This window comes from Carettochelys insculpta, chromosome 3 (assembly GCF_033958435.1).
Source record: "Carettochelys insculpta isolate YL-2023 chromosome 3, ASM3395843v1, whole genome shotgun sequence".
In the NCBI taxonomy this organism is placed as follows: domain Eukaryota; kingdom Metazoa; phylum Chordata; order Testudines; family Carettochelyidae; genus Carettochelys; species Carettochelys insculpta.
In genome coordinates, this window is record NC_134139.1 from 167,105,514 (window position 1) to 167,122,983 (window position 17,470).

The 17,470-nt window shown below is 38.7% G+C and overlaps 1 protein-coding gene across 1 annotated transcript in view; it reads left to right on the plus strand.

Moving 5' to 3' along the window:
- Positions 1–17,470, plus strand: part of CSMD1 (CUB and Sushi multiple domains 1) — a 1,701,396-nt gene that overhangs the window by 986,381 nt on the left and 697,545 nt on the right. Inside the window, exon 8 of the mRNA XM_074989136.1 lies at positions 8,720–8,807. Within this exon, the coding sequence (XP_074845237.1) occupies positions 8,720–8,807 (88 nt within the window). The remainder of the gene's footprint in view (positions 1–8,719; positions 8,808–17,470) is intronic.

A 17,470-nucleotide genomic window follows, 5' to 3' on the forward strand; every position in this document is an offset into this window, starting at 1 on the left:
TCTCACCTCAAAAAAGATATTTTGGCATTAGAAAATGTTCAGAAAACAGCAATTATGAGGTGCAGATAACAAGTGTGGAGAGGGTGAATAAGGAGAATTTATTTACTTGTGCTCATAATACAAGAACTAGAAGGAAACCAAATGAAATTAATGGGTAGCAGGTTTTAAACTAATAAAATAATCTTTTTCTTCACTCAGTGTATAGTTAACCTGTGGAGCTCCTTGCCAGAGGACACTATGAAGGCTCGGACTATAACAGAATTTAAGAAAGAGCTAGATAAATTCATGGAGGTTAGGTCCATAAAAGCCTATTAGCCAAGGGTAGGAATGGTGTTCCTGGCCTCTGATTGTCAGGGGCTGGAGATGGATGGCAGGGGACTAGTTGCATGATCATTGTCTTGGGTCCACCTCCTTTGGGGCACCTGGCACTGGCCACTGTTGGCAGACAGGCTACGGGGCTGAATGGACCTTTGGTCTGACCCAGTATGGCCATTCTTATGTTCTTATGTTATGTTATTGACTAAAATGCTTAGGGGTTTGGAACGGGTCCCATATGAGGATAGGTTAAAGTCACTGTGACTTTTCACTTTAGAAAAAAGGAGACTGAGGGAGGATGTGTTAGAGATATATAAAATCATGAACCGTGTGGAGAGGGTGAATAAAGAAAAGTTATTTACTTGTTCCCATAATATAAGAACGAGAGGACACAAAGGCTGTGTCTACACTTGCATTTCTCTTTCGAAAGAGGTATGCAAATGAGGAAAATCAAATATGCAAATGAGGTACGGATTTGCATATCGGACACCTTATTTGCTTATTCTTATTTTGAAACAGCTTCTTTTGAAAGAAGAAAACCAGTGTAGACACTGCTCTTTCGAAAGTAAACCCCATCTTCGAAAAAATCCTTCCCATAAAAAAGGGAAGAAGGATTCTTTTGAAGATGGGGTTTACTTTTGAAAGATCAACATCTACACTGGTTTTCTTCTTTTGAAAGAAGCTATTTCAAAATAAGAATACGCAAATGAGGTGTCTGATATGCAAATCTGTAGCTCATTCACATTTTTGATTTACCTCATTTGCATACCTCTTTCAAAAGAGGAATGCAAGTATAGACACAGCCAACATGAAATTAATGGGTAGCGGGTTTAAATTTTGAGGAGCAAAGGCACTCTGAATTAGCATGGGCACTTTGAAGTGTTTGCAGCTACACTCATGCTGACACTTTGAAGTGTGATACTTTGAAGTTGCTGTGGGGAAGAATTAGTGCTGCATATTCACCGCAGCACTTCATTAATAATCTCCCATCACCCTGATTACCATGTCCCCTTCAAAGGTGGGGGCAAGTGTAGACCCAGCAGATTTGTGTCAACATCATACATATTATCATTGTTTATTAATCCTCTGGACAGTGAGAAAAGTGCTGTGAAATGTTATGTGAATAAACAGAAAGATCCTCATTCATAGTACTGTAATCTACGTCATAAGCTTTAAATTTACTGGAAATTGTAATTTAAGGCTGGAAACCCATGAGAAATGCAAATTATCAGGAAGAAAAAAGAACACTTTAATATATAAATAAATTGGTATCTTTCCAAGGTATTTAAAATATGCATATATGACCATATTTTAGACACAAAATGGTTCCAGTAACCACTGTCAATAGAAGCCTTTTAGTAAAATTATTAAAGTGACATAATCAAACTAGAAAGAATTAAACGTGTTCCAGCATTACAAATATTTTTTGTATAGTGACAAAGAGCAATAATCATGGACTAGGCATTGTACAATCTCAGAAAAAAAAAGGTGGCCCCTGCTTCAAATCATTTACAATATAAACACGAGGCAAGAAATGGTTGCAGTGAAGAATACAGCAAAACAGTGAGGCAATATTGGTCAACACAAGAGATGGTAATCTCAGCACACTAGTGACATATCATTGTCAAGTATTTGTGTGGGCATCATAGTAGAACTATATAGAGAGTTTTAAAGTATGAGGTTGCTTTGCAGATATTAGCAGGGAGCTTCTGCCAACTGTGAGGGTCATCATAGGGTGAAGGATGAAGGTGCCTGATTGAAAAAATTAATAAATTATGATGAAGGCTGTCGTCATGGACCACTTGAAGGTAGAGAGGTGAACATGTCACTACTGGTCAAGCAACGATAGCTAGTGTGGGATTGTTACATGAAAGGTCATGAAAGTGAAAACTAGCTTTTTGTGTTTAACAGAGAAAGGGGAACTAGTGGAGGAATGCAAGGAGGCAGATGACATGTTTAACTCAATGGTCTTTGCAGCAGTATTCTGAATGGATCTGAGTTAGGCAAGACAGTTATCAAAGTCAAAGAAAAGCACAGTGTAGTAATTAAGATGAGCGATGAGACTTTCAGCCATGTGACTCACTAGAAAAGGCCATATCGGCTACGTCTACACGTGCCCCAAACTTCGAAATGGCCATGCAAATGGCCATTTCGAAGTTTACTAATGAAGCGCTGAAATGCATATTCAGCGCTTCATTAGCATGCGGGCGGCAGCGACGCTTTGAAATTGACACGCGTTGCCGCCGCGCGGCGCGTCCAGACGGAGCTCCTTTTCGAAAGGGCCCCACCTACTTCGAAGTCCCCTTATTCCCATGAGCTCACGGGAATAAGGGGACTTCGAAGTAGGTGGCGTGCTTTCGAAAAGGAGCCCCGTCTGGACGCGCCGCGCGGCGGCAAGGCGCATCAATTTCGAAGCGCTGCTGCCTCCCGCATGCTGATGAAGCGCTGAATATGCATTTCAGCGCTTCATTAGTAAACTTCAAAATGGCCATTTGCATGGCCATTTCGAAGTTTGGGGCACGTGTAGACACAGCCATCCTCTGATACAAAAGGAATAAGCAAGATTTAGACATAGTTCACAGAGATGATATAAATGAAGATAACCATGTTCAGTGTGTTTTTCAAGAAAGGATACAAGTGGTGTCTACAATGATAGAGGAAGGTAAAATAAACTCTTAATAGGATTCACCTGTGTTGCTGAAAGCATTTTAGTAGAAAGGAGATCAAACAATCTTGCTGCTGAAGAAATAATTATTGGAAATAGAGGGAAATGTTTGGAAAAAAGGTAAAATGCTGGGTAAATGCTACAGTGTTAGCAAGCAAAGATTTTTAGTACATCTGAATGTAAGAAATGTGTAGAAAAACCTTAAAGACATCTCAATTGCTGACAGCAATCAGCAAGTTGATTTAATTTAAGCAATTATGTTATTTTCTCCTATCCTCACCCAACAACCTGGATAGATAAGACCGGCAAGCTTCTCTTGCATTAAGGAGATGGAGCTCCTTTATTAAGACAACATATGTGCATCTACTGGCTATGTTTAATAAGGCCTGTGCTGCAAGATATGGTGGATCCCAGATGCATGATCCCTACCATATTTAAAGGAGCAGTATACATCCAGATAAACACTGGCGTGGGTCTACCATCACATAAAAATGCGTATTAATTTGAGTCGACAAAGCTATGGTGAATAAGAGAATTTTGAAAGACTTCTCTTCTGGTGAATATTCATTGGTGGTGGGGAGAGTAGCATTTCAAAGGACTATGTAGGGGTTCTGTCACAAGAATATCCAAATCCCATGATACGTGAATGTGTCAAATGCCATCTGGATGAATCATTTGCCCTACATTTTTTCTTTGAATCATCCACTTTTTGAAACTAAAATCAGCAACATTTTCACTGAAAATGTGATAGTGTTTTTGAGAGAAAAATCAGATATTAAACATTTTAAATTTTCCATACAGGAACATCATGTTTTGAGGTACATCCACACTTTGAATACTTGTGAAGTTCTGATCACCCCACAGCTTCACAAGCAGATTAAAGATGGAAAAGGTACAGAGAAGAGCAACAAGAATGAATAAGGGTATGGGAACAGCTTCCACATGAGGAATGGAAGGAAAGAATTTGTTTAGCTTGGAAGAAAGACAGCTTGGGCAGGGAGGACAGGGAGATATGTATCATGGATGGTGTTCAGAAAGTGGATAAGGAAGTATTAATTACCCTTTCAAATAACACAAGGGATGCATCTACACTAGGAACTAACTTTGAAGTAAGGCAAAGTTAACTTTGAAGTAGCCTGCAAAGAGTCTACACACATTTTCCCTTATATCAAAGTTAACTTCGAAGTAAGGGAGACCAACTTCAAAGTCCTTACTCTGTTTCTGGGAATGGACAAGTACCCTACTTTGAAGTTTAAACATGTCTGAGTTAAACTATGAAGTAGGGTGTGTGTTGACACTCAACTTCGAAGTCTGTTACTTCGAAGTTGCACTTTGAAGTAAGCGACTTCAAAGTTATTTTTGTAGTGTAGACAAGGCCAAGAATTAGCGTCACTCAATTAAATTAATAGCAGATTTAAAGCTAACAGAAAGGAAGAACTTTATATTATGAGCAGCCAACATGCAAAACTCATTGCCAAGAAGTATAATTGGGTTCATAAAAGAGTTTGATAAGCCCATAGGGGACAAGTGCATCAATGGCCATTACACGAGATGGTTAGGGATGCAACCACATGCTCCAAGTATTCCTAAGCCTCTGTCGGTCAGATGCTGGGACAGGAGGACAGTGTATTGACCGATTGACAATGTCTCTGCTCTGTTCATTCCCCTTCAAGCATCTGGCATTGCCCAGTTGGTAGATAGGCCTACTCAGACTGTTGGCCTGAATCAATATAGCTCTTTTGAAGAGGAAAAAATCAAACCACTCAGTGGAGATACACTTCAGAGAAACCATTCTGCAAAATGAAATCACTTGGAGTAAAATAGCCAATTTCTTTTACTCTTGTTTAACTTGCTTATGTCAATGCACAATTACAGATAGATCCTCAGAGAAAAATACAAAACATTCTCTATACTTAATGTCCTCTGAACACAAGGGTGGTTAGGTTTTCTCTTTTCTTATTTAAAATCAATGGTTTGTAATTATATTTTATTCCTAAATAAATAAGAAGCTTGCAGTGTCATTCAAAATTACAATACACTTCAAACACCACAGCACAAGCAAAGTTGCTCCTATGCTTGTAAGGCTGGCTATGATAATGGTTTAAAATGACTGAAAATACTACTTGCTGTTTCCCATTCTTCCTTGGGAATAAAAGCTCTATCTAGTTTGCAGTGTTGACAAATGAAAGCATTTTCCTTTCTTTTCTTTTTTGACTGCTCAAACTTATATCTGAAAATAAAGCTCTTGCCATCAGCATTAACACCAAGGAATCAGAATGTGTTCATCACATATGTGGGACAGAATAGAATGCAACTTACTCTACTATAGCTATAATGACATTTCTGTGCTGACAGTAGTAAATACTTGACTTTGTCAGCAATCTAAGGAAATACAGCAAGAAAATTAGATATTGCAAGAAGCATATATGCATCAGGAAGTTGTTAATTTAGCAAGAGCAATTTTCTGACCATAAACTGAGTCTAGAAACAAATATATTGTGCATATTTGTAGATGAACTCTTCTGAAAGAACAAATGTAGCTAGCAAACTGAACTCTAATAATAAGTACAATTTTTATTACCTAGTTCGTCTAATTCTTGATCACTGTGCTGACATAGAATAGTGCATATTCAAATATGCAGTGCTATTTAATAATGCTTTAACTACTGAAGAATCGGGATCATTGCCTGAAAATGTTTCCTTGATCATCACCTGGGACAGAGATAATGTTAACATTGCATACACTGATATGGAAATACTGTGAGTCAGAAGCTCCAGAATTAGATTTTTACTCATAACAATATGATTTATGTCACAATATGCCAGGAAGGAATTTCCTTTAAGTTAGCTATGTTTTACAGCTAGAATGTTCATTTTTTTACTAGTATCCGGAAATAAATTCCTCATATTATAATAATCTTTCATCTGCTGATTTTGAAAATCATTTTTGGAACAGACAATATATAGTATCATAGATGGAAAGAAGCTGAATGCAGTTTTTAACTCTGATACGCTGGTGGGTGTTGCCATTTTCTGTATCTTTAAAATCACTGCATCGCAGAGACAAGAATGGAAGTGATTCAGACATTTAAATGTACCATAATTATTGCAATTTTGTTAGTTTTTGGAGGAAGCTATACTTGGGATAAGCAATTCTGCACTTATAAGAGCTTTTTACTTAGCTATATTTTTCTAGCACTGCAGTGTCTTTCTGATAGAATTGATTTCCATGAGTATTTCTCATTCTGTATAAAGCTTTCACTTTTAGATAAATTAATTGCCCATGATTCTGCTGGAACAGGCAACCAGGATTTATAGCTCTTATCTTTTGATTGTACATAACCTGGTTGTCACCATGCTTCCCCTGTGCCACCTTATTCTATTCAAAAGCCTATCACTTCTTGAGAAATTTACATCTAATCTTCCATCACCTTTCAGTCGCAAGGCTGTCTTCTGTCATCTGTAATTCACTCAGGCCTATCTAATTTGTTCTGTTCTGCTAAAACATTCCAACTAAGTACATTTGCTATATTCAGGAAGTGAGTACTACCTAACTGAAAGTGTCTTCAGAGATTTGGAAGATGCTATTTTTTTTTCTTACGCCATCCTTCATAGAGGGAAGCAAAAAAGGAAGTCTGGAGTGGATGTGTGTATATATGAGGGAGAGAGTGTGAGAGAGAGAGAGAGACTGTATTTATATTACATTTTGTGGAGGCCATAAACTCTATATTTTGCATGCCGTTATCTCTCTATTTGTAATCAGTGTATCATTTAAGCATTTCCAGACAGAAAATAAAAATATGATCACACACTTTATTGGCAAAATCAGAATCTTGGTTTTATGAGGCCAATATCTTTATACAAATGTATCTAACATGTGCATGTGATGTTCTGTGTCTGGCAGGGGAGAATGAAGACTCCACTGTCTATTTTACGTGGGGAGAGTACAATGGAGAATTCAGGAAGCTTTAGTACTTTCTTATATTCCTGATTTGGCTAAGAATAATTCAATATACAAGTTGAATCTCTCTTGTCCAGCACCCTTGGGACTTGAGCAGTGCCAAACCAGAGAAATTGGTGCACCAATGGGAGGTCAATATTGTCTATCATATTACCAACACTTTTTCTGGTTACTAGGCTATTAGAAGACATTTGGAGTTAAATTAGAGCTAAATAACAGCACAGAGCACTGAGATCAAAGACCATTTTCTGTAAACAAAATTTATGGGACCATGGGAAATTTAACTATATCCATGATAAGTGGACATCCAGCTAACTAAAATCATGTCAGACCGTGGGTGTTGTTGGATAGGAGAGTGCCAGACTAGAGAAGTTCAATCAGTACTATTCTATTGAATTCGTATGTTTCTAGGGGTTCTCACAGGGACTGGTTCTTGGTCCTTTGCCATTTACCATTTTTATAAACAAACTGGATGGAAAACTTAAAATCACTGATAAGTTTACCGATAACAAATTTTCAGGATGACACAAAAATGCCATGAAAATGATGGATCACTGATTTATAGTGATCTGGAATGCTTGCTATTCTGGCCTCATGCAAATAATATGAATTTTAATATTGCCAAATGTATGCATCTAGAGCAAAAACTGTGAGCCCTACTTACTAGATGGGGGACTCTAATGAGGAAGAAGTACTCTGAAAAAGATTTGGGCCTCATGGTAGATAAAGCACCACTGTGGCCAAAAGAGCTAATGCAATCCTTGGAAGCATAAACAGAGGATCTCTAGTAGGAATCCAGATAGGTTTTTTTTTTTTTTTTGGAGGGGGAGGTTGTTTTTTGTGGGTTTTTTTTCTATGTTTTACTCTGGGGAAACTATTCCTGGAATGCTGTGTCTATTTCTGATTCCTACAACTGGAGGAGGATTTTGATAAATTAGAGAGGGCTCAGAGAAAAGTCATAAGAAAGATCAAAAGATTAGAGAACCTGCCTAGAGTCAAGAAAAAATGTATGTATATAATAAAGATTAAGGAGTGACTTGATTATAAGTACCTACTGAAAAAAAATAATGGGCTCTGCAGTCTGACAGAAAAGGGTATAACACAAATAAATGGCTGTAAGTTGAAACTAGTAAAATTCAGACTGAAAATAATGTGTATATTTGTTATGGTGAGAGTATTTAGTTACTCAAACAATGTATCAAGGGTCATGGTGGATTCTCTGTCACTGACAATTTCTAAATCAAAATTCAATGTTCTTTAATATATAAGATGTAGGAATTATTTTAGAGGGGGTTTTTTTGTATCTAAGTTACACAGGTCAGCTACATTATGTTGGGCCATTTAGGCCTTGGAATCCACAGACAGACAGACAGATTAGATAGATAGATAGACATTTGTTGTCTTTATTTATACTGTCTTCTTAAACAATATAGTGAGCATATAGATAATGCTTGGCTTGCAGAAATCAAAGGGTTCATGTACACTAGGAACTTACTTCAAACTTCAACGTTAGTTCCTACTTCAAAGTAGCCTGAAGAGAGTCTACACATATTTCTCTTACTTTGAACTTAACTTCAAAGTAAGGGAGCCCAACTTTGAAGTCCTTACTCCATTCTCAGTAATGGAGTAGTGCCCTACTTTGAAGTTTAACTTCGAAGTCAGGAGTGTGTGAGCAACTTCAAAGTTATTTTTGTAGTGTGGACATGGCCAAACTGTGTATCAATGAAAGTCATTTACTTAGCTTATGACCATTTTCTTTCTTTCTTTCTTTCTTGTAGTGAGTCAAGGTGGGGATTCGGTAACATCAGATATGTGTCCAGATCCTGGAATTCCTGAGAATGGGAAGAGGACAGGCTCTGATTTCAGGTAGGAACTGTTCATGTGTTGAAGTTGTTGAGGCTTTTATGTGTACAGGTAAATTACAGGTGGATGCAATTTGCATAAAAACAGCAAAACAGCCATTTTATAAAGATGTTTAATGAAGTTCCAGTTTTTGCAGCATTAGAGTTTTGATTTTAGGCCCTGGCAGGAACACAGTGGTGTCAGCGCCCAGTGGTTTCCCCCCGCAACGTGGTAACCAATTGATGTGCGGGCGAGCCAGGGCCAGAACCCAGGGTCCTCGAGGAAGGGGAATCCCAACACCCACCGGCAGGAGGAGTAACGCAGTCACTAAAGGGCAATGGAACCCCACCTAAGGTCCGCCCACCCCCTAGCAAACAGGCAGCCAGCTGGAGGGAGAAGGAAACCAACACTGGCGTAAAGTATAACTGACAGAAAGTTTATTAACACAAATAACAATGGGGGAAAACACAACAGCAACAGTAAAACAAACACATAAACCAGTTCATACTATTATAAACTCTATACCTAATTATACTTTAACTTACAAATATAACTGTGTAGTCCATCCTGGATACCTGTGATATTGTTTTTATTGTTCTGCAAAGGAAGATATATTCGTTAAAGGAGGGGAGTGGAAGGAGGGAGAGGGAGTCTGGACCGGGACTCTACTCCCGGTCCAAGTGGCTGGTGGCAGAGGTCGCTGGGTTCTTTGCCCTTTGATGACCTCCCAACCCCAACCTTTTCCCGGGACCTTTAGCCCACTCGGGAGAAATACACAGTAGAAGGAGGAGGGGACAAGGGAGAAGTTATAGATACTTTCTTAACATTGAACCTATTATTTAACCTATTAGCATTGAACTTATTATGGCTTACCTATATCATTTGACTTATTGGCATTAAAGTCATTAACACTAGAAGCTGATATAACTGCAAACAATATTTAACTATAATAAATGTTAACTGTAATACTGTTAATCAAGTGTGGCAGGCTCAATGGGCCCAGCCCTGTGGGGTCAGGCTGCCAGGCGCTACCCTCCCCCCGTCGGGAGACGGCACAGTAGGAGCCGTGACACTCCTACTCCCCTATAAGGGGTCCCGGTGCCTATCAAGTGTCAGTGTCTGTATATATCTACGAATTTTAGTGTAGTGTTTGAGGCCTGGCTGAGCCGTAGGCCTAGTCAGTTTACGTGTCCGGCGAGGGCATTGTCCAATTCAGGTGATGAGTCAAGTCCAGTAGTTTGTCCAGTCCGGTAGAATGAAGTCAGTGGTAGCTGACCCCAGCACGCAAGCAGCTTGTGGGTGATGACGTGGCCAGAGGAGCGGCGATGATTGGATGGCATTGGTGGGCCCTCAGTTTCCTCACCAGGTACGCAGTACCCGTGGCCGGAGCCACGGGCCAGTTCACCACCCGGTGAGTATGCCGGAGCACCCACTTGCCGCTCCTTGATGCAAGTGCGGTGCTGGGGTTCGGAGAGACGCTGGTGCGGTGGCGCCGCTTCGCAGCTTCCCCTCGGAGGGGTTACGGCTGCAGTGATTTGCTCTTTGAACAGTGTTGCCTAGAGGCAGACACTGAAGTGATTTGATCAGCTCTGAGGCAGCGCTCCCCCTTTCTGAGGGGTAGACGCTTCAGTGATTTCACAGCTCCAAGACAGAGCTATCCAAAGGGCAGTTGTCACAGTGATTGTCGAGCTCTTGAGGCAGAGCCACCAGAGGGCGGTTGCCGTAGTGATTTTTAGCTCAGCTCTCAGGCAGAGCCATCAAGGGGGCGGTTGCCACATTGATCTTTAGCTCTGGCTCTGGCCTCAGAAGCAGCAGATGCCTAGTGGCCACGCTGTTCTGTATAGGGTCAGCAGAGTCCTTGCCTGCAGTACCCAAAGACCCCGACTGAGCTGAGGGCTCCAGATTTATAGGCAGTTCTCATGATTATTTATGAGGTAATTACCATATTCATGATTTGTGTCACAGTCTTCAATCAGGTCCCCCTCTCAGCCGAAGGTTCTGGAAGCTTGCTGAAGCTTGCTCCCTTCAGCCAATCAGAGGACTCCGTTTGAATCCTAGCTTCATGGATTCAAGTTACCAGGGAAACTAACTGCCTCAAAATGGCCGTTGGTGGGGCCACAAAATGGTGGCCTATGAGCTTTTAGTTTTTCCATGTCCCTGCATTGATTTTACCTCAGCCAGAGGCTTGTTTCCCCTGACACACAGGGGGTGATTATGTCCTAGAGATAAAAATCCGTGACAAGTGGAAATATTGTAGACTCTGTCAAAGTGTCCTCCCTCTAGATGGAAAGGAATTCTGTAAGCAGCCATAACTTGGGACTCTCTAAAAGGTAAAATCAGATGAGACATGCCTTCCAAGTTTTAAATGGCACTTAGAAACACGAAAGAATAATTATTTTTCAGTCAAATTTCAAAAACTACAAGTTGAACCTCTCTTATCCAAACAAAAAGCAGTCAAGTAGCACTTTAAAGACTAGCAAAATAGTTTATTAGGTGAGCTTTCATGGGACAGACTCACTTCTTCAGACCATAGCCAGACCAGAGGGGCTATGGTCTGAAGAAGTGGGTCTGTCCCACGAAAGCTCACCTAATAAACTGTTTTGCTAGTCTTTAAAGTGCTACTTGACTGCTTTTTGTTTTGATAGTGTATGGACTAGCACGGCTTCCTCTCTGTTACTCTCTTGTCTAGCACCCTAGGGACCTGACTGGTGCCAAATGAGAGAATTTGCCAAACCACAGGAGGTCAATAATGTCTAGCAGCATTACCAAAACTTCTGCAGCTTAGTGGGCTCTTAGAAGACATTTAGGCGTAAGATACAGCTACATAACAGCACAGAACACTGCGAGCCAGGAGTGGTGGGCTGTAAACAAACTTTATGTGAGAAACTTGGCTGCTGTTGACAGAAGTTTTGTTGGAACATGTCTTCCCATAGTAACTTCTGTAGACAGATGCTTCTAGTGTATTCATAGCCTTAATGTTTTAGTATTTCCTTTTTAAATACATTCCCCTATTAATATATTGAATCTGGAAATATAAATTGTTTTATTATTTTTATCTAAATGGTTCTATTTGCCTTGGTAATCAGTCCCTACAGTCAAAAGTCATTTAAAACTTCAGTACCTATTAGTGTCATAAATCTTTGAAGAGAGAAACTGACTTACAGTATTCCCTGTAGAATTTTCCTTTTGGCTGGATAAAGGCTAATTGAAATATACAGGTACGGGACCAATGTAACAAATTTAGGGCAGGATCAATATTGATATAAAAGGTTAATTCTCCTCTGGATAGTACTCAGAGGAGGCCATGTCTACTTTTCATGGTACAGTAAAGTCTTTCCTATTTGGCAGCCCTGGGACTGGGAGGTTGCCAGATATTCAAATATTCTGGATAATAAAGAGCTATACCTAGCAATGCATAACAATAAAGGAAACCAAGATTAGATATGAAGAAAGAAACAAAAGTGTATGCAGAGTACTTTATTTGCCAACAAAGCAGTATTGTACACTCTAAACTTATACTGTATTGGCTATATTTATTTTCACTATTCTGTACTTGTGGAAAACATAACTAAAATTTACTTATGGTTAAATGCTGATTATTTGAGGGTTCCAACTGATAGAATGCCAGATATGAAAGAGTTTACTGTACCTTGCATAATATAAGACATAAAATCCTTCCACAGGCTACTATGATCCAAGTTGTACTTGAGCACAACTCAGGTTTGGCAGCTGCACACTCAGATATGATTCATTTCAGGAGGCATTGTGTTTCCTCAATTGCAAGAGAAGAGTTTCATGAACTAGGATAATATTAGTTCCTGAATTTCTTCTTTCAGGATTTCCATGAGGTGTTCAATCTGCTGAGTGAATAAGATTAGGAAAAGACAAACGCTACCCCAAGTCATAATGCACACTTAACACATGTCTAGGGCCAGTTTTCTCTTGAAGCATGGTAGCTTAGATGAACTGACTAGATCTCAATTATTTATTTCTAATTTATTTGCACAGGCAAGATCACCTGCCCTTTCCTGATTACTCTTGTGACCAGTCTGCAGTCATATACAGTAAAAGAAAAGAAAAAAAAACATAATTTAAAAAATAACAGTAATAATCCAAATTAAGTATTTCTTAAAATATATTAAAAACTCCATATTTAAATGGACAGGTGAAACTGTAGCTATCAATCTAGAGGTACTAAGAAACAATAATCCAATGTAAGAAAGACAAAAAACACTAAATTAAAATATGGAAAAACATGTATAATATAAATATAATAGGATACACTTGTAAAGATAACCCCATTGTTTAAAACAGCAGATAAATCAGTGTGAAGATGTTCCCTTTCAGTAGAGTATGCGTCTTCCAAGGTGTCTAAATACATAAAATTTGGAGTAAAATAATCCATTCTTAAATTATCAAAAGTGCTATTGGTAAAGACCAAAGGTAAAAATGATAAATCATTCACTTGGTCCTTGCCTAACACTTCACATTTCTCAACTCCCATATACGGTCTAATAAGGAAGTCATCCATTTTAGTCTCGCGAGGTATCCACTCACTTAAAATTATTTTACTCATTGGTCGGTGACCCAAATTTAACCCCTAACATATTTAACACTGTCAGCTGGAGGAATCAAAACCAACATTGAAGGGGGTTAGTTAATCAGTCCATTACCAGCTCCCACTGTTGGTAAATGAATCTGCAAATGTTACAGAAAAATGACAGCCTTCTTGTTCTTACTGTGGTTGAAACACAGACTAATTGATACTCCTGAATTGTAAGACGTCTCTACAATTATTGTTATCTTATGTCAGTCAAATTAAATTCCAGTCACCTCTCAAACGCTGAATTTACATCAAATAATGTTGACAACATGTTGTTTGTTCCTTTAAGGGAAAACTTCCTCCTTGTCTCAGTTGCTCTTTATATAAGGATTTTAAACCATATCTAAAATAGACAAATGCTGGAAACTATTAGTTAAAAATCGAGATAGCATTAAGAAGTAGGTCTAACATTTTTGAGGCAATACATTAACTGAATGGGCCATGCTGTTAAAGAGATTTACTCAGCTGTAGAAACTAATATTTATTTAATGCAAATAGTTCTACCAAAAAAAAATTGTCTGTTTTCTTGGGGGACTCCCTTCCCTTTCGGAAAAATTCTATTGAATACATAGAAAGCAACAAATTCCCATTTAAAAGCAAACTAAAACACTAACTTTCTGAAGTCCACAAAGTACTGTAGAAATCTAGAACTGTAAATTAACTGTCAGTAGCTCATGGATTTATTCATATTTGTGTTTTATATCCTCTGAGTAGTCCTACTGGTTTCAGCAGGTACTTCTTATAGGGTGACTTCAACAAAGTCAAAATTTCAATGGGAATGTTACCATTGACCTCACCAGAACCAAGATTTCATCCACTTGTGCACTGTCTTTTGCAGTAGCAGGGCCTATGCAAATTGTGTTCTTTTTCTCTGAGGCTGGCTTTAAAATAATGATTTTCCTATCACAACAACAATTGCTACTGATTTCATAAACCTGCTGCACCGAGACATAAGTCATGGTACTAGCAATGACTGAACTAGTTCGCTAATGTATCACTGTTTCCAGCTCCGTGGCATAAGCATGAACAATTGCATTGTACTTATGTTAGATCTGAAGGACAGGTAGGGTTACTAAATATCACCTTTACACCTGGTGTTAATATGGTGCTAACTAATATAAATCTTTCATTGATTTCACTCTTCTTTGGGGAAACTTTTTAAACAAATTTTAAATATAAAATTTTATGTACGCATTTTTCTGATCATTTTCATACTGAAGCCTACAAACAAAGGATAATTTCATTTGAAAAGTACATGTAAGGTTTTGCACTGGAAAAGTTGGTAGCAAAAGTTTGGGACAATCTTTTTAGTTGTTTTAATTTTCAATAAATATAAATAACTGGATTTTTCAGTCTTCTCTTTAAAAGTTTATTTCTTGACTCTTGATTATAATGTAATGAAAAGATGATGCCTGTGTTACAGGCATGAAATACTACGTACTTTTTTACTAAAAAGATGAATGGAAACATTACTAAAATAAATTGCAATGGCTGGGTCTACATTTGCCGCCAACTTCGAATGGGGCATGTTAATCAGAGTGATGGGAGATTACTAATGAAGTGCTGCAGTGAATATGCAGCACTCATTCGGCTAATTCTCCCCCTTGGCAAGTTCAAACTGTTAAACTTCAAAGTGTTGGCTTGTGTGTAGCCATGGGCACTTTGAAGTGCCTATACTATTTCGAGGTGCCTGTACTCCCCAAAATTTTGTAAAGGCCAGATGCATACCATGACACTTAGAAGTTGCCATCGGGGAGAATTAGCCTAACGAAGTGCTGCCTATTCACTGCAGCACTGCATCAATAATCTCCCATTACCCTGATTAACGTGCCCCCTTTGAAGTCAGGGGCAAGTGTAGTCAAGCCCAATGTATTGTAACTGCTACATATCCACTTTAACGCAAAATATGTGAAAGATTCTCCTGAATTTACTTAGGGAGCTCTGAGTTCACGTTCTCCCTTTTTGCTTTCAATAGCTGTTGAAGATTTAATTGGATTGCATGCTGAGCAAGATATTATTCAATGTCAGTAAGGGTCATAGAATCAGGATATATTTAGGGCTAAATCCTCATTCCAGTTATTTCAATGGGAAGTTTGCCTGTAACTTCATAGGATTGTGCTCCTAATGATATATCCTTATTATGATCTTCTTACTCACAGCAGTGAGCAGTTATTTATGCAGGTAATCCGCTAAAATCAGTGGGATTACTTGTCTGTAATTTCATCTTGGTGTGTGTCAAGGGTTCACAAATGGCACCTTCTCACTCATATCTACTTCCAGTGATTCTTGCCAGACATCTGTAGTGGTTAAAATACATTTTTTTGCTATGTCCTGGTAGCCTATGAAGACTGTTAAGGCAGAATCAGCTAGATTCTCTTTTATTTATATTCCTCAGTGCAACTGTTACATAGTTCCATTTGCAGGATAAAATTCTGACCTAAATTACAACTGAACAAACACTAAGAAGACTTGTAATCTCCAATTCTATCATACTTATTCATGATGTTTAATGCTCTATCCTCTTCTGTTCTTCCTCCCAACTCATAATATACATGCTGGCTAGGTAGAGGGCCAGGTGCACAGAGTGTTTCATTTACTGCACATTGGATAATAACGTGAGGACTCCCAACTTTCTTAAACTTAGCTGTCTCTTTTTAAACAAATGCATACAGAGGTACTGCAACTGTAACTAGCATTCCAGTCACATGCAGTCACCTACTAACTTTATGGTACTGGCTCCCTTCTTCCCCTCTCCAGCTGGTACTCTTTTCTCCATGTTCCATGCACTTTCTATACATTGGAGAAATAAGCTCCGCTATGTAGGAAGGAAGCAACTAATTCCTTCCCAGTGTAATGGAAAAACTGAGGGGAAATTGTGACTCTGCAAGGTGACAATGTAGCAGAAAAATTATACATGTAACTGTAGACAAAATATTGTCCACCATATTTTTACTGGAGATGGGACTGTGATGAATGAATTATTCAATTTAGCTATTAGGACCTACAGTTGGTATGAAAAATAGAAACCCTTATTTTCCCTTAATGTCCTATATATTTATACATTGATAATTTCATCCTAAAATAATTGAGACAATAAATATGGACTCCACAATCCCACAGTGACATGTTCAGAGGACTACTTTTTGGAGTGGAATAATATATAAACAAATTGATTATGAAAAAAATGCAATTTGCTTTCAAACCACTGATAGTAGTGATAAATATACCAAAAGTGCTTTCTGGTAAGATTTTCTAGCGGGAGGAAGGATGCTTTTGAGTTTGGGAAATTGTACTCCAACTCAGGAGATTAGGTTCGGTGTCTGGATCTACCAGAGATTTACCAGATGGGCACTCATTCGTTGACTCTGTCAGGAAGCCTCTAGGGGTTTCATGCCAGTCCCAAGCCTCAATAGAAGAGGAGAGTTGGTCAGATGAATGTTGATGTACTGACAATGAAACTACAATACAAATGAAATCTGATGTCAGGATGACTAACTGATAAAAGATGCTTGCTCAAACATCACCCAGATAAACAAGGTCTGCAGCACCAATCAAGCCATCAAGGTTGGGTTGATAAGTTGGATATCAAAAGAAAATTGCAACTAATAGATGTGTTATCAATTGAAATGTGGGACATCTAAATGCTGTTGATGACTGGAAGGTTAAAGCTGCTTCAAAAGGAGATGGAGAGATACCAATGTGATACACTTGGACCGGTGGAGATGCGTTGGATGGCATTGGGAGAGATGTGTGGTTGCAAAGTCATTTGGTCAAGGAATGAAACAAAGCATTTGGCAGGACCCAGATTCCTTCTTAGTAAAACAGCTAGAGGAGCATTGTTAGATTACAAACCAGTGAGTGCAAGAATGATGGTAGAGAGATTCAAAGCATAACTGTTCAAGATCTCAGGCATTCAGGTGTATGCACCCACATCAGACAGGATGGAGGAAAAGATTTAGCTATTCTATAAAGACTTGACAAAAATGCTGGAGGAGATACCAAAGAGAGATGTGTTGAACATAGGAGGAGATTGGAATGCGACAGATAACAAAGGTTGGAAGAGAGTCATGGGAAGATTTGGTTA